Source organism: Scyliorhinus torazame, chromosome 1 (assembly GCF_047496885.1).
Source record: "Scyliorhinus torazame isolate Kashiwa2021f chromosome 1, sScyTor2.1, whole genome shotgun sequence".
In the NCBI taxonomy this organism is placed as follows: domain Eukaryota; kingdom Metazoa; phylum Chordata; class Chondrichthyes; order Carcharhiniformes; family Scyliorhinidae; genus Scyliorhinus; species Scyliorhinus torazame.
The window spans coordinates 275,699,669-275,721,420 of NC_092707.1; the positions used below are offsets into that span (position 1 = coordinate 275,699,669).

A 21,752-nucleotide genomic window follows, 5' to 3' on the forward strand; every position below is an offset into this window, starting at 1 on the left:
CTTGAGGTACTTACATTTTCTTGTAAAATGTTAAAACATATCAGAACCAAGCTGGGGAATTACTGTCGAGCTCTGTGGTGGGTCTGACCTAACATTCTCCATCCACAGAACAGAATGAGAAAGCCACAGAGCAATTATTAGGCGGAACACACACAGAGCTGGTTAATGGTTAAGCCTGGGTCTGCTCCGTTGAAAATAATGTCCTCGCCATTCTGTAGGAACTGGAGACTCCCACAGCATTCTGAAAATATCCAAGGATATGCATTTTGTTTACTGTGATGACAGGACTCAGAATGATGGCCCACGAGCCATGCCGTGAACCAATAACTTTAGCCAGAAAGGCAGTGACCACTCGAAGAACTTATGCTTAGAGCTGGCATAACGTTAATTTCTTTCCGTCACCACCCCCACAGCACTCCGGATAACAAAACATTGTTTGAAGCAAGTGGCTAGGATCTACCTTCACAGGGAGTAGTTCGGCAATGGTCTTTCAAATGGGAACAATTTTTCCCTTCATAATCTTCTGGGCAGCTGCAGAAGTAATCATTGGCCAGATTAAAGCACTGCGCCCCATTCCGACATGGGTTTGGTTCACAATAATCAATGTCCAGCTGTAAAACGTAAAAAAGGAAATCGTTAAGTTTTTCTAATTTAAAGAGGCTAGGTAACATTAGACATTTGAAGAAAGACAGCGCACATTAAACCTTTACCAATCTAAATCGATAGCTAGAGTTTAATAACACTTCAGCTAGCACTGACCTATATGGTGTCTGCACGAACACCCTTAAATTTCTATTCTGCCTCCCAATTTTGCCAAACAAAAAAAAGGCTGCAGTGGTTAGAAGGACTGTTCTGTGACTCAGCTGGGTAAAGGCAACATAAAACTGAACCCGACAGACCACAAGGTCCCTGGTGTGATCTGATCCCAAGGCATGGTGAGCTAGTTAATCTGCAGCCAACAGTTTGGGCACTGCAATTAACCTTAATGACCCTGGGACTGAAGAGGGGAGGGGAAGAAAAAAAAACCACAAATCAGCCAGAGCTCCTAATCACGAGTGAGAGATTTTTTTTTGGTGTTGAGATGCACAAGGTGCTGAGCGATGACAGGATTGCCTGCTCATTCTTCTTTGTCAACCCCCAGAGCAGAGGTCTCTTGCCTAGGAGTCACACTAACATAATAAAACATATTAATACAACCACATGGGGTTCCACCAGAAAATATGTCCAGGGCTAGAGTGAAAATAAAAATAAAATCAGTTTAAAAATAAGAACCTGCATTTCTATAGCACCATTCATGGAGGCCATCAACCACTTGCAAGAAACAAATTTGCAAAGATACAGGGATAATGAAGGCGAATGGGGCTGACTGTATTACACTACAGAGCATAGACTCGATGGGCTGAATAAGAACTAGGAGCAGCAGTAAGCAAATCAGCTCCTCAAACCTGCTCCAATACGATCGTGGCTGGTCTCAGAGCCTCTGCACCTTTCTGCCTGCTCCCCATAAACCTTCATCCCGCTACTAATTTAAAAACCTATTTATCTCCTCAAATTTGTTTAGTGTTCCAACATTCATTGCGCTCTGGGTAGAGAATTCCAGATTCACGACCCTTTGAGTGAAGTAATTCCTCCTTTCGGTTTCAAATCTGCCACCCCTCAGCCTTGTCGAAGGGGGAAACATCCACTCTACATCTAACCTGTCAACCTCCTTTAGCATCTTCTATTCCTCAATTCGATCTCCTCTCAATCTTCTAAATTTCTGTCTGCTCACTCCCTCTTCAAAAGACTGGTGACATCTGCAAATTTGGCTATAGTACATTCTATCTCTGCATCCAAGTCATGAATATAGATTGTAAAGAGTTGCAGCCCCCCCCCCCCCCACCTTGGCACAACACCAGTTACAATTTGCCAACCACAAAAAGATCCATTTATCCTCACTCTCCTTTGTTGGTTAGCCAATCCTTTATCCAAGCTAATCTATTATTACCAACCCAGCGGGATCTCACCTTGTGTATTAACCTCGTGTGCGGCAGCTTATCAAATGCCTTCTGGAATTCCAGATATACTACGTCTACAGGAACCCCATTATCCACTTTGCTTGCTACATCAAAGATTTAATCAACACTATTTACCCTTCATAAAACTATGTTGACTCGGATGGATTGCATTTAGACTTTCCAAATGTCCTGTTATTACGTCCTTAATAATGGATTCCAACAATTTCCCAACGACCAACGTTAAAGTAGCTGGTCTATATTTTTCTTCTTTGTGCCAGTCTCCCTTTTTTTGAACAGGGACGCTATTAGCCTTTTTCTAATCTAATGGATCCATTCCAGTATTCAGGGATTTTGGAATATTATAACCAATGCCTTCTCTCTGCTGCCACTTGCTTCAATAAATAGCCGAGGATGGAAGCCATCAGGCCCAGGGCCTTGTCTGCCTTTAATCCTAATAATTTGCTCAGTACTCTTTCCCTATTGATGGTGATTCTTTCAAGTTCCTCCTTTTCAACAACCTCTGCACTACCTGCTACTATTGAGATGGTTCTAGTGTCCTCCCCCAGGAGTTCCCCATTGTTGACTCCCCAGTCTTGTTCTCTAAGGGACCACCGTTGACTTTAGCTACTCTTTCTTTGTATAGACTTCTAGAATCTTTTGCGTTAGATTTCATAATTTGCTCTTTTTATTTCTTTCTTGAAGTAACCCTTTGTAGGTCTTTGAAAGTTTCCCAATCCTCCAGCCTGTCACGGACCTTTGCAATATGCTACGTCGTAGTTTTCCGTGCCATATGGAGTCTCTGACCTCGGATTGTACCAAAGCATTTTGTGCCAATGAAGTACTTTTTCCTGTTAATTCATTCATGAGATGCTGGCAAGGCCAGGATTTATATCCCATCACAAATAGTCTTCGGGAAGGTGGTGGTGAGGCACCTTCTTGAATACAATGGAGTGGCTTGTTCAGCCATTTCAGGGGACAGTTAAGAGACAATCACGTGGGCAGCATGGTGGTGCAGTGGTTAGCCCTGCTGCCTCACTGCGCTGAGGTCCCAGGTTCGATCCCGGCCACAGGTCACTGTCCGTGTGGTTTGCACATTCTCCCCGTGTTTGCGCGAGTTTCACCCCCACAACCCAAAGATGTGCGGGCTAGGTGGGTTGGCCACACCAAAGTGCCCCTTAATTGGAAAAAATGAATTGGGTACTCTAAATTTATTTTTTAAAGAGACAAATCACGTGTTGGTCTGGAGTCATGTGTAGGCCAGACTATGCAAGGACAGACTTCCGTACATTCTCCCAGTGTCTGCATGAGTCTCACCCTCAACCTAAAGATGTGCAGGGTGGGTAGATTGGCCATGCTAAATTGCCCCTTAATTGAAAAAATGTTAAAGGAAAGACTTTCTTTCCCAAAGGACATACAAGTGAACCAGAGGGGTTCTGCAACAATCCAGGCATTTCATATTTTTAAATAAATTTTAGAGTACCCAATTCATTTTTTCCAATTAAGGGGCAATTTAGTGTGGCCATTGCACCTACCCTTGCACATCTTTGGGTTGTGGGGGCAAAACCCACGCAAACACGGGAAGAATGTGCAAACTCCACACGGACAGTGATCCAGAGCCGGGATCGAACCTGGGACCTTGGCGCCGTGAGGCAGCAGTGCTAACCCACTGCGCCACCGTGCTGCCCTATCCAGGCGTTTCATGATCACCATTACTGAGATTAGTACTTTCAGTCCAGATTTTTTATTTATTTGCCAATGCCAGGATCTAGTAACCCAGGTGCCTGGATTAATGTCCAGTAACATAGTCACTATGCTATTTCAACCCAGCATTTTGTCACATGATACAAAGACCACTTTCTTTGACTAAACATGGGAATTTAAAATGTACATGCTTTCATTCTAAGCCACTGGCCATTGGGCAGAAAGCCTCAAATGACTTTGAACGACAGTGCATACCAGTAAAACTGTGGCAGCCTAGTTATCCAGAGTATGCATTGCACTCAAGGCTCACCTGACAGAGGTTGCCAGAGAAACCAGCAGGGCACAGGCATTGGAATCCATCGACTTCATCCTGGCAGTGACCGCCATTGATGCAAGGGCTGCTCTCACATTCATTAATGTCTTTCTCACAGTCACGCCCAGCATAGCCAGGCAAACAGGTACAATGATAATCATTAACCAAATCCTGAAAAGAGGGGGGGAAAAATTAGTCAGGCTGGTGCAAGCACATTTAACCCTTGAAATCGTGAAGTCTTTACAGTGAGCTAAAACAAACTTTATTGTATCTGACAGTGTGGTGCAGGATGCTGAAAGGATTCCTCTCAATTCTAACTTCAAACTAGGAACGCACACTTGCCAAACTGCAATGAGTTGTGGATTTAGTGCAAAATCTATCCAAGTGTTCAACTTGAGCACATCACAAGAGGAGAAATAGGCCATGTGGCCCATCGAGGTTGGCCCACCATTCAGTAAGATCATGGCAGATCGGACTGTGGCTTCAACTACACCCGTCTGTCACCTCCATAACTATAGACACCCTCGTAGATCAAAAACCTGTCACCAGCTTTGAGCTAGGCCTTGGACAACCCAGCCTCTACAACACGCAGTCAAAGAGAATTCCAAACTCGGAATGACTGAAGAAATTCCTCCTCACCTGCATCGAAACAGTAGTTCCCTTATTTTTAAACTGTGCCCCCTAGTTCGAAATATAGTCACAAGAGGAAAAAGCCACTCGCCATCTACTCTTGTGAGCAAACCGGAATGATATTTAATGGAATCCCTGCTATTTGAAAAAATACTTTTCACATAAAAAGCAGATACGCACCTTGCAAGTTCCCCCATTTTGGCATTGCCCGTGACAGTCATTCACATCTGTGAATAAAACGGAAACTTTTAAAAAGAATCTCTTTTTTAAAATAAATTTAGAATACCCAATTCACTTTTTTCCCCCCCAATTAAGAGGCAATTTAGTGTGGCCAATCCACCTACCATGCGTATCTTTGGGTTGTGGGGGTGAGACCCACGCAGACAGGGCAAATGTGCAAACTCCACCCGGTCAGTGGCCTAGAGCTGGGATCGAACCCTCAGCGCCGTGAGGCAGCAGTGTTAACCACTGCGCCACCGTGCCGCCCCTTTTAAAATTAAACTCAAAACCACTCTTGCACCTAGAGAAAACAATCACATTTGCTGCTTGCTTTTAGGCATCAGATTGTGCTGGGTCTAACACCAGGCAGGCAACCCCTTTTGAAAGTATAGTGACGAAAACTTCAGCTTTGGCTGGTTTCTTAATGTTATCATAAAGTGGCTACATTATGGTTCAATGACTGATAAAATTGTACTATATGCACACCGATTCTTCAACTCCCCTTTGAGAACTTGCCCTGCCCTGTCATATCATTGCCGAACGATACATTTTAGTGCCAATCATTCGGAAAGCAGATTTGAGCATTACAAACAGCATACTTTCAGATCCAAAAACAATCCCTCCCCCTCACACCCACTTTAAAATACTAACCCAAATCGCAATTTTTGCCACTCCACCCAGGCATGCAATCACAGTAGTAGTCACCAATCAGGTTTCGACAGGACTTTGCATTTGCACAAGGTTTTCCCTCACATTCATTGGCATCTGGGACAAGAAAAGATTTAAAAAATAGATATCAAGACAGTGTGAATATAGCTGTTTGGGACAGTTGAGCAGATTCTCAGCACCAAAGCGGTGAGAACATGTTATAATAAGGCTATGATTAGCCACTATGTTTTACGCATAGCGATTGCAAATCCCAAGGCTCCCATTGCAACCCAAGTTGGCAACGTATCCTTTTTCTCAGCAAAGTCGTTGTACAAAGCACAGACGCTTCATCACAAGGTGATGACAAAAACCCCAAACCAGTGTTTGTCATGTACTAGTCTTGGATCTTGCTCACTGACAAGTCATAGAATTTAGTGAAGGAGGCCATTTGGCCCATCGGGTCTGCACTGGCCCGTGGAAAGAACACCCTAATAAGTCCACGCCTCCACTCTATCCCTGTAACCCAGTAATCCCACCCAACCTTTTTGGGACAGTTAAGGGGCAATTTAGCATGGCCAATCCACCCAAGTCAATGGGCATTCTAGGGGAACTCTCAAATCACAACCAACCCAACACTGCCTGCACAGGGAGAAGGGAAATGGAGAAAGAAATTCAACTGCCACCTAAAAGGCAAGATGCGGTTTAGACCCGATTCGCTGACACAAGCCCAGATACTAACCAATAGTGAGAAAGGCAGGATTAAACAATATTTTTAAAAAGGAGTTAATCAAGCATTTTCAAAGTCCAGTGAGACACTGCTTGCCCCCCGTTGTAGTCAGACAGATTAAATGATTGCCGAAGGAATGCGGCCAGACCCATTCTTTCAGAGATCATCCCCGTTCTAAATCCAGCTGCAAGTCCTCTAGGGCTTGAGAAAACACTGACAGAGCTGAGAAAGGTGTGATGTCTTTCCCACAGGAACAAATACTGTGCATGCTTCCCATTCAAGAGATTTTCACCACCACCATGTATGACATCCAAGAACGATAGCCAAAGACAGGGCATTTAAAACAAAACAAGAGCAACACTACACGTTAAAATAACAGCTTGCTGTGTTAAAAACTTTAATATTTAAAAGCAAAGTTACCTAATTGGCACTTTTTGCCCATCCACTGTTGTGGGCAAAGACATTTAAACCCATCGACCATATCCTGGCATGTACCACCATGGGCACAGGGGTTTGGAGCACAGTCGTTGATATCTACACAAATAAAAGAACGACAAAGGAAATTGTGAAATACCTAGGAAATTCCACAATTGTATTCGAGTTTGGTGTTTGCTTGGAATTAGTCAACCACCCGTCCCCCACTTTATCTTACTTCTAAATTCATTTACTTGTGTGCCCCGATACTAAAACAAACAGTTACACTGATTTTAAACTGCAAAGTCAGAAGAATAGCCTGCGTGCCTTTTTCTTTTTGCTTCTCCTGTGCCTTTTTGCGTACAGCAATATCAGTCAGTAGCATCAGGATACTCACCAACACTGCAAGTCGGGCCAGTCCAGCCAGGAGTGCACAGGCACTCGAACCCCAGAGCGGTTTCAGAACAGCTTCCCCCATGATGACAGGGATCAGAGATGCAAGCATGCTCAGCTGGAGTGCAAAGGATATACCAATAAGTAAATCCGCATTCTATTTCAATTCCTTTCAGATCATAACCCACGCCCAACCATTCCTGTCTCTGGTTCTCTCTCTTTCTCTCCCTCTTTTTCTTGGTTGAGATACATATCCCACGTTCTCTTTTTTTTTTTTTTTTTTAAATTTGGGAGTACCCAATTCTTTTTTTTCTCCTGCAATTAAGGGGCAATTTAGCGTGGCCAATCCACCTACCCTACACATCTTTTTGGGTTGTGGGGTGAGACCCACGCAGACCGGGGGAGGATGTGCAAACTCCACTCAGATTGTGACCCAGGGCCGGGATCGAACCCGGGACCTCACCATTGTGAGGCAGCAGTGCTAACCACTAGCTGTAGGAATAGAGCCCTAAGCATGTGTTTCAAATTCTGAGAAATAGTTTTCAATTTATAAAGAAAAAAGCCTTTTCCAACTGGATCTATAGACACTCAAAGATCAAAATTATGTAAAAGGCTCTGCGTTGTTAAAGTGGGCTGATCTATTTACTGGAACCCGGTTAACCGGGACAGGATGTTAAAACCTCTAAAAACCAAATACCACAGCAGGCCCTAAATATTTGATCTCAGCAAGCATTTGCAAGCCTGTAACAATTGGTAATATAGCCATTAGCAAAAATGATACATCACAAAGAGGCAGATAAATAGTTCGACAGAGGACAAATTCACTTCACATCAGACTAGCCAACTTGATAATTTGCTTAGTGTTTCCTCCATTGTATGTGAAATCTGAAGGGAACTCAAAAGGTTTACAGAACTGCAAGGGTATGTCTGGAGTTATACACAATACCACCAAAACACCAAACAAGGCCTCGGAATTTCCCTCCAAGCATGGATATTTCTTCCAATTTTCATAAATATCTGATCCTTTAGTGGCAACACACCTTTAACCACTCATCCCTTTTCACAATGCTCTCCCCATCCCCTTCCTGGAATCGGAACAGTACAGCCAGCACAGGAGGTCATTCGACCCACCCAGGCAGCGCCAGCTCATGAAGAGAATTCAGTTAGAACCACACTCCCGCTTCTCCATTCAACTTCTCCCACCTTTTAAGCATTTATCCAACTCCATTTTTCCAAAGCAGCTACTGAATATGTAACCACCACCACCGCATTCCAAATCAAAGCCACTCATCGCAACAATAGACTTTCTTTCCTCTCTTCTCCTCCCCCCCCCCACCCTCCCTCCCAACACTATGGCACCCCCCCCCCCCCACACCCTCCCTCCCAACACTATGGCACAAGAACCAGAGGGACCAATCATCTTCCTTGGAAATGGAGCGTTCAGCCATGGCTCAGTTAGTGACACTCTTGCTTCTGGGTTCAACTCCCACTTCAGGACTTGAACACATACGCATAAAAAGTGACGGCAATATTGAGCAGCGCTGTAGGAGGTGCTGATTTTCAGGTGAATGGAGTCTTCCTGGAGTCCTGGCCAATATATACTCCTTAATCAACATCACAAAAACAGATGATCGGGCCATCACATTGCTATTTCTGGGAGCTTGCTGTGTATAAATTGGCTGCCACGTTTCCAACATTACAACTGCGATTACTTCAAAAGTACTTCCGGGACTATCAATAGTTGTGAAAGGCACTATATAAATGCAAGTCTTTCCATTAGATTCTTCTCTGGACTACATGATAACCAACTAGACCATCAGAAGCGACTATGCCAGATATTACAGAAGAGCTTTTAAAGGAGAGCATGATAAAGTGAGTTAGAACTCACTGCCACAAAGAGCAGTTTGAGGCGAAGAGAATGATTGCCTTCGAAGGGAAGTTAAACAGACACTCGAGGGAGATGCGGGAGGAAGCTTACGAGGGACATAACATGCAAATACTTTGCAAGTCAGCAAGCTGTCCTGAACACTCACCTATTTCGCAGTTTTGCCCAGAATAGCCATCGGAGCAAGTACATTGGTATTTGTCTGGCCCAGTGTTGCTGCAGGTGCCACTATTCAAACAAGGCTGGTGCGTTCCACAGTAATTTAAATCTGAAACGAATGGACATGGAGGTGTCTCATTAGAAAATAACTGGTTTGCAATTACAGCACAGACAAAACTGTAGATGCTGGAAATATTACATTAAAAAAACCACCGGAAACGGATAAGTCAGAGGGAAAGGTTGATTTGTGGTGGAACTTTGTCGATGCTCCAAACATTAATCGTTCATTTTCAAGTAGTTGACTCAACTGGTGTAAAAGATTATTTTGTTTAAAAGTGACTCCCTAGTAATTAATTCAAAGCAGTTTACTTTTATTTAAGGAAATCTTGCATCCTCACAAACGGGTTACAAAAACAAGTTTTGTTTTGAGTTTACTCAACTCAATTGTACCCATCTTACAATAGAATGGTAACACATTTAAATATACAAAACCCACATTCTCCCATATGCATTTCAGAACATTAGCAACTCACCAATGTATCTATGGAGCTTAGCATACCTTTGTTACACAGCTGACCACCCCAGTTGGTTTCACAGAGACACTGCCATGGTTCGGTGCAAGTACCATGGACACATCCTGGGTGAGGAATGCACTTATCGCAGTACAACCCCTGCCAGCCATATTGGCACCTGTAAACATGCAAAACAGTTATATTTTAAAATTACAGAACCAAACAATCAGTCAATTTTTCTGCAGAACAAAGTTTCTGAAAAGGTATTTCTTTTCCTTTCTTTCTTTATTGATTTCTTGTAAACAAACATTAAGGCAGAATTTCCATGTTCTGAAGCCAGCTTTCACACAAAAGAGCAACTGTTCAGTGAGACACAGCATGACTGTACCAAGTACAATCTCATCCTATTTTCAAACCCAGCATAACTCGAGTCAGAAAGGGCAAGTGTGTGTCATATTCTTCCTACAACATCAGATTCAGCTCCTACCCCGAATCATAAGACTCGCCAAATAACATTCCAGTCACCTTGATCTTTATTTTAAAAGATGCCTCAACCACACCATCTTCACCTTCATCAAAACTTCAACCAGACAAAAAGCAAAAACCGCTCTTGCTGCTCAGAAATGACCAACATTCAGCCACTTCCTGTGACCCCAAAGCGATTGCTGGAAAACAATTTAGTTCTAACGCTGATCCCTCCAACAGTTAAGGTTAAATGATCAGCTCGTTGTATTTTGGTAGCTGTCTTTCATTTCATTCCTCTTTTTTTCCCAGACACTTGACATTCCCTTCCTCGGTATTCTTTTCCCAGCGCAGTGAGGGGGGGTGCAGGGCTGGTGGGGAAGGAGTTTTAAGTAACTTCTAATCAGCACACAGTTACACCTAAATGCCCCGATACAAGTTTAACATTACAAGCCTCGACAGTAAAAGGCAGTTAAAGCTGCAGCAAGCACACACTAAGAATAGTAAATCACAGTTAAGATCCACATAGTTGACTTATGGAGGTTACATGCAAAGCAACAAGAGTAAAAAAAGTGCCACACCGACCAGGAATCTTTATAAGCTCTCGCAGACTGTTGGAATCTAAAAGCAAGTCTCATCTCCCATGTTATTTCCCTAGGGTCCATAACAGAAAAGAAGTCTCCCAATTGTCCATAATTTTATCCATTTAGACCAAACCGGGGTGGTTTGGGGGGGGGGGGGGGGAGAAGAAACAGAGGAAGGATAATTCTTAAAATCAGAATGTTTTTTTAAAAAAGGTGCCACAGACATTTAAATAAGGGTGTCTACCAACAGTCTGTTAATTCACTGGTGTTTTAAAAGCTAAACTAATGGGAAACAAGAGATCTGGAAATAGAGAGTAGACATGAAATCAACTGAGAGAAGGCAACTAATCCAAAGCTGCAAATAAATCAAAAAATAAAGCTGCCCAAGTTAAATAAGGTTTTCTGCCTTGCCACTGAAAATCAAAATAATTCTGAATGGGTCATTATAGGGATTTTAAAAAAACAAATCCATCTGTTAACTTTCAGTAGCAAACTTTTACAAAAAATTCTAATTAAAGCAAGCATGAATGTACAGACTTAAAATGAGCTGCAGGCTATTAAATTTTTACCAGTCTCAAATTGTTAACTCTCTTAAACCCCCCCCATTTTACAGAACCAGCTAAACATCTTAGGAGGGAGAGTCATTGTGTATATTAAAAATAAAAGATTTGCAATATTTTAAAAGGTCAGTGGCCCGTATAATCTAGGACTAACTCACTGCATCAATGAAAGTGATTTATTTATAAAATGGAGAGGAGGAGGACGATAGGGGAAGGAGGGGCTATTGCTTCAAGCCAAACTTGCGCTATTCAATCCAGCGACTACTTTGTCTCAAATTAAAAACAAGCCAAGGGAAGTGAATAGACTTCCAAAAAGGAAAATAACCCAGCATTAGGTATTAATCCAGAACAGGCCCCGCCACAAAGAATTGCCCTGTTTGTAATATACTTCTGCAAGTTCTCATGGGAAATTCTCAACAATTTCCACTGGATTTGCACAGATGAGCAATCTTGGCCTACCCCAGCAGAATCGGAGACGAGGTTAACACAGCAGAGGCAGTGAACCACTCAAGCACAAACTAAACGTTTTTAATTATTAGGTGGCTTCACCAGTAATTGTATTAAAATGGAACCAGAGAAACAAAACCTTTTAGACACATTATAAAAATAAAAATACTCCCAGCCAGATCAGTATTAAAGTGCTATATGTGGGCATCAATTTAAAAAAAAAAGACATTTCAAGCCACTCAGCTCTGTAATCCAAAAATTATTGAGCGCAGGGCCTAGGTTCCTCCGAATGCCTTTGCTCTCCCCTAGCCTAGAGATAGGTCAGCCAGCTGTGGCAAGAAACGAGGAAGCCATTGTAAAAAGCCACAAATGTGCAGTCGAGAGCTGCACAGCTATGCAAATTAACTGTGGGAACACTGCACCTTAAGTAAATAATCAGCAGTACATGCCCAGACAATGAGTGGGAGGTGAGCTGGTTTGGGAAGGGGGGGGGGAAAAGAGAAGAAAAAGGGAGGCCCATACCTAGAAACAAAGCTGGCCGTATTGGTTCAATTGCTGTAATCCCTGCTCGGCATGTTTATTCTGGTGACATCAGCACAAATTTATACCCAGCCATTCTGATACACATCTCAACATCTGCTCTCGCCCATTTCATCAACAAGAGTTCTGACCTGATGTAGCCAGCAATTAGCAAAAGAGGGGAATTGCAATAAATTTAATTTAGACCCAGATCTGGTCAGTTAACCTTCATCCAATTAAAAGGCTGCTGTGCACACGTCAAGAGGTATTTGCACATCAGAAGAGGCAGGTATAACTCCCAGAATATTGAGTCTCTGGAGAACGGGATTCTCGCAGGAGAAAAATTAAACAGACGACATGTCTTTTTAAGCAATTTGCACAACCATACATCATTACATGTTTTGGAAATGGCAAGCAAGTTAACTGAAGTGTTTTATCCCACTCCCAACAAGCACTCCTCCCCCAGCTCGTCCTCCCCTCAATCTCCCCAGCACAAGCCTTTTAACATCAGCACTACACAAAAAAAAAATAAAAAATTCCCAGCTTCCTAAACTTAACCTACAACCGCAGTCACATTCGCAAATAAGCAGCTACACTAAACCATTTTTTTTGTGGGGGGTGGGGCAGGATTATGCATTCATCAGTTGCTGAGATGCCACCATTAACCTCTCAACAACTCAAGTGCAGCAAAGAGGAGCAGAGGCCGCTTTGACTAATCCCATTTTAAAGAATGCTTTACTTCAGCTTATAAAGTTAGTGTTCATGCACTGGCGGGGGGAGGGGTCTGTGTGGGAAACAAAGGAAAACAGAGGCCAGACCAGGAAAGAGGACAGACATGGGGCCAAATTTAACTGGCTAACTTCAGCAATGATCGGTGAGCACCATGTCTATTGCAAGCAACATAGCACAAAGTCAGTGGCAACAGTCCAGTCAGGGCCGCCTTCGAAATCAGGAGCACAAACCATTAGCATATCCTGGAATTGGCAGACACCTGCATTTATTACCTCTCAAATAAAAAATTTGGCAGTTTCTCCAAAACCATCACCGAATTGCACAAAATAATTTTTTTTTTTTTAAAAAACAAACTTCTCGATTGAATCCATGAGTATCACAAAGCTCAGGACATTGTTGGCTTGTGAAAAATCTGTCGAGTGACGATGAAACAGAACATTTAATAAACGTCAAATCTTTACACTGAGGGTAGTGGTTAGCACTGTTGCTTCATGGTGCTGAGGACCCGGGTTTGATCCCAGCCCCAGGTCACTGTCCATGTTGAGTTTGCACAATTTCCCCATGTTTGCGTGTGTCTCACCCCCACAATCCAAAAAGATGTGCAGGTTAGGTGGATTGGCCACGCTAAATCGCCCCTTAATTGGAAAAAGAATTTGGGGGGGGGGGGGGGGGGGGGGAGAAAGAGAGAAATCTTTACACTCACATTCCTTGTAGGATTTGGGAGTGAAACCTTTGAAGCCCATTCTTTGCCCCGTTTTAAGGTTCAGGCAGAGAAGCAATGGGTTAAACAGCCACATTGTGTTGTATCATTCTACACAAGTCACACCTCCCAAGTAAAAATTGGACCCCAGGGAGCAGAACCGGCAGAAACTTAAAATTAACAGGTCGGGGAGATAAAATCAGACAAAACGTTACTCAGGGACAGATACATGTTAATAAAAGTTAATAAAAGTTAAAACATCGGGTGCAAAAATAGTGTACCCAGCTTTTGTGCTTTTTGGGGGGGGGGGGGGGGGGGAGGCAGGTAAAGACAGCTGAATTTAAGTTGTCAGTTCTGATTTATTAGAAAGAACGTGCTCTGCAGCTTCCCTATCCTCAGTATGTTACTAAATTTTTTTACTGCCATTAAGCAATTTTTGAGATGCAATCACTGATGCTTTTGTTGGGTAAACACGCAGTCAATTTGCTTAAAACAAGGTTCTAGCTTAAGACAACGGTGTTGGTTTGGGAAACTAACACGAGTCAGAACACTGGTAAAACTTGGTCCTGTTTAAATAAAAAAGGTACTTTCAAAAAGGACTAGATTTGTGGACCAAAATCCTAGAGTGAGGCATGAACCCACAATTCCTGGCTTGAAGAGTGTAACGTTACTGAGCCAAGTGTTACATCAACTAAAATATTATTGTTAGTTCATTTTTCCCTCAAAAGGACAAGGACAATTTAGTGTGGTCAATCTCACCTGCCGTGCAAACTCCACGTGGGCAGTGACCCGAGGCCGGGATCTATCCCCCCCACCCCCCATTAACGTGAAATTAGCATTGCTTCCAGTAGAGCGCTTTAAGCAGCAGCTTTAAGCAGCAAAGTCAGAAGGCCTAGAATTGAGAAACCCAGGAGCGCTCAGGAGACTACAGGCGGGAAAAAAAAATCTTAAGGAGCCCAGCAAGATCCGCCAAAGATTTACATCAGCTTCTGTTTCAGTTCAGCCAAGTGCCAGTCATGAGGGTGAAATCTGAGTGCTTATCCCTCAATCACCAACACCAAAAAACCCCACTCTGGTGGTGATCCATCTTTGGGAGCTTGCTGTGCAGAAATTAGCTGGAGTGTTTCTGACATTCCCACACAGTGACAACGTTTCACTGGAGTGTTTGCTGGTTGAGAGGGGTGCCAAAGAAATGTAATAAGTCTTTCTTTTTTCCCCACAAAGCACAGAGTTTCCATACATCGAGGTTACTTTTTCCCCTCCCCATGCCCAATCACGCTCACATTTACAGGAAACACCCAGGGTTTTCAGAGGGGCAAGAGTGTTTACCTGCAATCCCCAGGTACTTTGCAAGAGCCATGCTTAGGGTTGCAACCCTGACGGCAGATCGCTGGAAAGGAAGAGAAGAATATTACAATTTAACAAATAAAGTCCTCACCAATAAACCAAACAACTAATCACCTGAATGCGGTTTAACCTCCAGCAGTATTCTATCAACTCAACCCTGAGAGAGGGGGAGGGCGGCGGAGGGGGGGGGTGAAAGAAAGCAAGAGCGAGTCGGGGAGAAAGAGAGGACAAAGAGCGCGGGGGGGGGGGGGGGGGGAGAGAAGGAGTGCGCGTGGGTTACGAAAGGCAAAAGACCAACCTTTGTTGCAGTCATGTCCCATCCAGCCTTCCAAACAGGTCTTGTTGCCATTGTGATCGCAGGTATAGTGCCCAAAAAAATCATCCCTCGGCCTGCAAAACTTATTACATCCAAAGCCGTAGTAGTGCTCGTCACACATCACCCTAATCTGGTACTCAAAGTGGGCGACCGCCCCGTTATGTCGCAGGGTTTGCCACTGGTGGCTGGGGTTGATCATCCCAGAGTAGACAGCCTTCTCTATAGTGTCGCCCGGGCCTATGGTCAAAAACAGAATTAGGCTCAAAAGGCGTATCTATGGGAATGCTTTGAAAATAATCAGCAAACCAAACTCATCCAAAATTACCCCAACTCGCAAGGCCACGAGGCTGAATTATACCACCCCATGCTCTTATGCCAGACCCTTGCTCTTCCGAATCCAGAGCTAGAACAGTTCCTGCTGTATGCATTTCAGTTTCATTTGAACAGGCTGCTGCACAGAATGCTAATGTCTGTATCCTTATACCAGTACTGGCGTGGACAAGACAGGCTTCCCTCTGCCATAAATTCAAGCGTCTACATTATTTACAGAACATTCACTGCTACGGTTCCTTGCAGCTGGTAAAAAATGCAACGTCAGCATTCACCCTGTTCTTCCCCCACTGAGAAACCAAACTTCTGCTCATTCAGGGCTGACCAGGTTTTCTCAAATTAACACCAAGTTTAATGTTGGGTGACATATATGCTCTACCTTACAACCGATTGACAGCAATAACACATCTGCAAACACTGGAAATTACACCTCCTGCGTGGCAGACTTCTTGTCCTCTTAAGAAAGGCTTTCACATGGTGGTCAGAATCTGTGCGGTACATTGCCTCTCAGATGTTATCTATTATTAGCGGTCATTTCTGGCTTCAAAAACAACGGCTCTTAATTATGCCGCCAAAATAATATTTCACATCAAGCTGGCAAATGGAAAGGTTCTGTGGCATTTGACAGTGCCTTTCCAGTCCGACAACAACCCAACTTAATGCTTCCTTTAAACCTGCTGCTGGCAGCACTTGGCTGCAGAGTGGAGATTTATCATAAAATATCCAGAATACCTGCACACGCTTTCTAAAGGACGGCATCATCGAACTGTGCTTCCCTAATCCATGTCAATTATGGTAGAAATCAACCAGCTTCTTGGTGCTGGAGAGGCCACACAACCAAGTAAACTATTGATCATCCCAGCAGAGTGCATACAAGAGCCAAATTATGAAATAGCAGCTTGAATCTTGTTGAAAAGGAACATATCACCAAAGCTTTTTGAATTGCACTCATCAGGCAAATGGCAAGAATTACAAATTTCAAACTAGCAAAACAATACACAGGGACCCATTCGCTGCAAAAAGGAACATGTTCAGGTCTTGCACCTTTTTTTGAATTACCCGGGATCTTGGGGAGCCTATAGTTTCCCATTGGTTGGCAAGTTGGCCGATAGCCGTAGAGAAAACAACACCTTTTGCCTCTGTATAAATTGTTGCGATCATTTGAAATTTGGTATTCTTGAATTTGTCCTGACGAGTGCAAGATGAAGATTCAACATCTTTCAGAAAAAAAGAAATGTCATTTTAATGTAATTTACTAATGCTATGGGAAATTTTAACCATAGTCTTAGTAGTGGCTTAAAAGACTTTTGTAAGACAACATATTTCAGTGCAGGAAGTGAAGCAACTGCGACATTATAGAATTGTATTAACAAGCACAACAAGACCAGTTATGCAGGGTAAATGGGAGCATCTGCTTTACAAAGTGGGGCTCCGTGCAAAATACTTTGGCAGTATAACATGTTAAAACAACCGCTCATGCGTAAGACCCATAACGTTAGCAGGCCGAGTTCAATTGAAACCCAACAGGATGACTGCGGCAAACCGTTATAAGCCTAACCTTTTTTCAACAGTTTTAGAACCATAGAATCCCAACAGTGCAGAGGCAGTCATTCGGCAGAGTCTGCACCAACAAGCGGGCGGCGTGATGGTGCAGTGGTTCGATCCCCACCCCGGGTCACTGTCTGCGTGGAGTTTTCACATTCTCCCTGTGCTTGCGTGCGTCTCACCCCCACAACCCAAAGATGTGCAGGGTAGGTGGATTGGCCACGCTAAATTGCCCCTTAATTGGAAGAATTGGGTACTCTATTTTTTCTTCAAGTCTGTATCGACCCTCCAAAAGAACAGCCTACTCACTCCCCCGCCCTCACCCGATAATCCCACATAACCTTTGGACACCAAGGTATTTGTGCATTAATAACTGGCACGTGGTTTTATTTTACAAATTTAAGAGTACCCAATTATCTTTTTCCAATTAAGGGGCAATTTAGCATGGCCAATCTACCTAACCTGCACATCTTTGGGTTGTGGGGGTGAAACCCACGCAGACACGGGGAGAATTTGCAAACTCCACAGAATGACCCAGGGCCAGGATCGAACCTGGGACCTCAAGCGCCGTGCCGCCCACGTCCTGGTTACCTGCCAAAAAGTGGAATTTGTCTAACCAAAAATATCAGTCCAAACAAAAATGTCACCCAACTAATTTCTTCAATGAATAAGCCACGAAGCCCTTGCTCACAGGTCTGAATGTTATATGCATGTTATATTGTGCATCTTCATTCAGTTCCCACGACACTTTATTAAAACAATTCCAGATAACTAATCTGCAACAGTCAACCCTCAAAACAACGATAAGGCAGCGCATTAAAAATATACATGATCACCCAGGCCAGGCAAACTGCACCAAGGAATGTCACGTCACCCCTCCCAGGTAGACTTGAGAAAAAAAAAGGCAAAGGATTAATTTCAAATTTGAATAAGCAGTTTATTAAAGGATGTGGCAGCAAAGTTATTTCCTAATCTTAAGAACAATTGGACATTCCAAAAGATACCCACCTGTGTAAAACATAATAAGGGACTTTATTTTGCCCATGGTATTGCAAAAAAATGAAGTTATTCAAAAATACAGCTGTTAAATAAACAGAAGGCAGATTTCCTGTGAATTAACTGTGTTCATTTTGTGCAATAAATTGAGAAACCGATAGCTCTGCACTTTTAGACCAGAAACCATTAGTTAACTTCAAACAACGAGAAAATAGATGCGTTCGAAGAGATAATATGCAGGAATGTGCAGCACCAGCCCATTCTGTGCATTAACGTACACGTTCAACACAAAGAAGCTTTTTGAAGCCCAGGTCCACCATTTAAAAAAAACTAGATTTGGCACCCAGCAACCACATTTATAAGACAGTGACACATCCCACTCTTCACTGCTTCCTGCCAATCAACACTCCCAACTTGACTGGCATAGCAACGTGAACAACACCCCAACCTCCAAGCCAAAGCCGTGGTAACGCTCACTAGCGTTCAATCTAGATGACCCACAAAGGAATTCATGCTCGAATCTAGACATATTAAACCTCATCTCTAGCTTTTAAACTAGTCCTCTTAATGGACCAACTAGGTTTGTCAGTTCCTAGACCATCTCGCGGAGCCTTAGATGAAGATCGGACAGCAGCAGCAGCAACCCGGGAGGGGGGGTTTCTCTGGGGGGCATTTGAGCAAGAAAACACATGAATGATCCGGAAACTGACATGTACAGGAAGAATCCAATGTACAAAGTTTTGTATCTTATTGACTTGCCATGTTCATGTCTTGCCACGCAAGTTCTTTTTCTTTTTTTTGTTACCGGGGGGGGGGGGGGGGTTTGTTTGTAAGGTGGAAAATATTGTTATTGAAAAATTCTTAATAAAAACATTTAAAAAAACAACTAGGTTTGTCAGAATTCTACATCGCCAAGCCTGAAGTGAGGGTTACGCTCATTTTACAGGGAAAAATTTACCAACCGCAGACCATTGCTCCAAGTGCAAAAAATATCAACTTTGGTTTAGCCAGGCGGTACGTGGCACAGTGGTAGCACTGCTGCCTATGGCGCCGAGGCCCGGGTTTGAATCCCGGCCCTGGGTCACTGTCAGTGTGGAATTTGCACATTCTCCCCGTGTCTGCGCAGGTTTCACCCCCACAACCCAAAGGTGTGTAGGTTAGGTGGATTGGCCACGCTGAATTGTCCCTCAATTGGAAAAATAACTAAATAATTGGGTACTCTTTAAAAAAAAAAAAAAAAAAATTTAATTTTCAAAAAAAAAAACTCTGGTTTAGCCAAGTATAGCAGGAATAGATTTGTTGCCTTTCCACCAACCATTTCCCCCTCCCCAACCAGACAGTCCCTTCACCTCCCCACTCCCAAATTTCTTCATGCAACAGGAAAACTATAGTACAAAAATCTTAATTTTCATGGCGCTGAGGACTCAGGTTCGATTCCTGCCCTGGGTCACTGTCCGTGTGGTGCACATTCTCCCAGTGTCTGCGTGGGTCTCACCCCACAACCCAAAAAGACATGCAGGATAGGTAAACTGGCCACACTAAATTGCCCTTTAATTGGAAAAGTAAAGAATTGGATACTCTGGAAATTAACTTTCTTTAAATCTAAGTTTTAATAAAGAATTCATGGCAGATGGAAGTATGATTACATCTCGAGCAAATGGATGATTTGCTCTGCCGAATCTCAGGCTTTATTTGAGGCGGAATAACAAGCCTCTGCCTTATATCACCCGTTATGTCTGGACTTTTAGGTAGACTGGAGAAGCTGGGCAATCTCTTCACGAGAACGTTAACTGGAAGGGCAACATGGGTGTTCCAAAGAGGGTAAGTAGGGAAAAAATGTCTCCCATTTGGAAGAGAAACCAATTCAAGATGATTGGCAAGAGGAGGAAAACATTCAAGCGGTAAGTGCACAGAATCTGGAGTGCACTGCCCGAGAGGGAGGGGGGAGGCCGGTTCAATCACAACTTTCATAGATAAGCACCTGAAGAGGGAACATTTGCAGGGTGAAGAGGAAAAGTGTGGCGTTCTGGGGCTAGCCAAGTAGCTCTTGCAGAGAACCAGCATGGATATGATGGGCCAGACAGCCTCCTACTTTGCTGTAACCATTCTATGATTCATTAGCTCCTGATAGGGTTGGGCTGTCTTTTTAAGTCACATTTAACATGGGGCTGGAGAAACGGAGGACAGTTCAACAAACTGCAGTTTAATATACTAATATTAATCTAGTTTCTCTGCATCTACAGCAGGCACATTTATTTCAATTTTCACATACTTTACAAATATATACACTTCAGAGAATCCAGAAGTAAACTAGGTAAAGACTTGCTATGGACAGTTGAGAATTTTGCCATTGCTGGAGGGAATGCACGCCTCACATACATTACAGGGTTATGATATACAGTTGTGCATTATTCCTGCTGCTCAACGCCACTTGGGTCTCTGCATGACCCAAACACCTGCCATCACCCATCAGCTGTGCAAAACCATTCTCATAGCCAAGTAAGGCATGTTCCTCCCTGCTTACTGCCCCCTCCCCCACAGCCCACCTGTCAGTGCACAAACCAACAGTGGGAATGGGAGAAAAAATGCCCACAGACAAGACTGCACCAGCAAGACTACACCATCGCTTTTAGGTTAATACCATGGGGATAAAACACCAGAGCAAGGCCAGGAGGGGCAAACTAAGACTTTACTGGGGTGATGGGAGTGGGAGAAAAATCTAAACTGTGCAATAACAATTGGGTAACAAACTGTTGCACAAAATCTCACCTCCAAACCTGTACAAGAGATGTGAAATTGCCTCATCCATACAGCCTCTTCACTTCCAAACTGAGCCCTTCCTGGTTTAATTTAAAACAACATGATGCAACACTGTCTTTTACTAAGCAGTGCACTGCTATTTATACTGCACACAAATCTGTAACCCAAGTTGACTCGAACACTTACTGGTGTCATTATTGTAGTCACAGGCTTCCACAATCAAAGTGTAGGACCTCTGCAAGACAAAAGGAAAGTGCCAGACATTACAATCAAAAAGCATGAAAGCAACATTCTTTCAAAAGACACCCATTCAAAAAAAAAAAATACCTGCACGACCCTCACATTTGTCTACTTGCTGAGCCAAGCAAATAGCGATTAAAAATCTAGCACAATGTTTTTTTGAGGTAGCAATTTTTTTTTTTTTTTTTTTATAAATGTATTTGCCTTTAAATGAATAGGTTCTCATCACCCTTTTATTACCCCCCACCCTCTACAAGTTAACTTGATCTTGCAGTTCCACTTGTCTTCCTTCCCACCACCCTCAAATATTTTACATTTAGCAAGATTTAAACTTAAGAAGTTGTCAATTTCCGTAACACAATAGATGTCGAGTGTGCCCTTTTTTCCCCTGCCCTTGCTGCTGTTGTAAGTGAAGAACATTGAGGTGGAAGAGTTAAACCCAGCAACACAATCCCAGGGGTTTACTTTATTTCAGCACCCCTTTCAAAACGCTTTGGCTGTCTTAGGCCATCACTGCTCCCACAAGTATCAAGTGACAGAGGGCAGATCCTATGAATCTCAGCAGAAGAAAAGGAACATTTTCCTGTCTGCACAACAAAAGCTGGTGCGAAAAACC

General features: G+C 43.2%; 1 protein-coding gene across 1 annotated transcript in view; it reads right to left on the reverse strand.

The window, feature by feature from the left end:
- Window positions 1–21,752, reverse strand: part of jag1b (jagged canonical Notch ligand 1b) — a 63,253-nt gene that overhangs the window by 16,228 nt on the left and 25,273 nt on the right. Inside the window, exons 3-13 of the mRNA XM_072506427.1 lie at window positions 21,083–21,131; window positions 15,248–15,502; window positions 14,932–14,992; window positions 9,646–9,776; window positions 9,076–9,195; window positions 7,047–7,160; window positions 6,656–6,769; window positions 5,512–5,625; window positions 4,822–4,868; window positions 4,009–4,182; window positions 461–611 (exon numbers count right to left, since the gene is read on the reverse strand). Coding sequence (XP_072362528.1) covers window positions 461–611; window positions 4,009–4,182; window positions 4,822–4,868; window positions 5,512–5,625; window positions 6,656–6,769; window positions 7,047–7,160; window positions 9,076–9,195; window positions 9,646–9,776; window positions 14,932–14,992; window positions 15,248–15,502; window positions 21,083–21,131 — 1,330 coding nt within the window. The remainder of the gene's footprint in view (window positions 1–460; window positions 612–4,008; window positions 4,183–4,821; window positions 4,869–5,511; window positions 5,626–6,655; window positions 6,770–7,046; window positions 7,161–9,075; window positions 9,196–9,645; window positions 9,777–14,931; window positions 14,993–15,247; window positions 15,503–21,082; window positions 21,132–21,752) is intronic.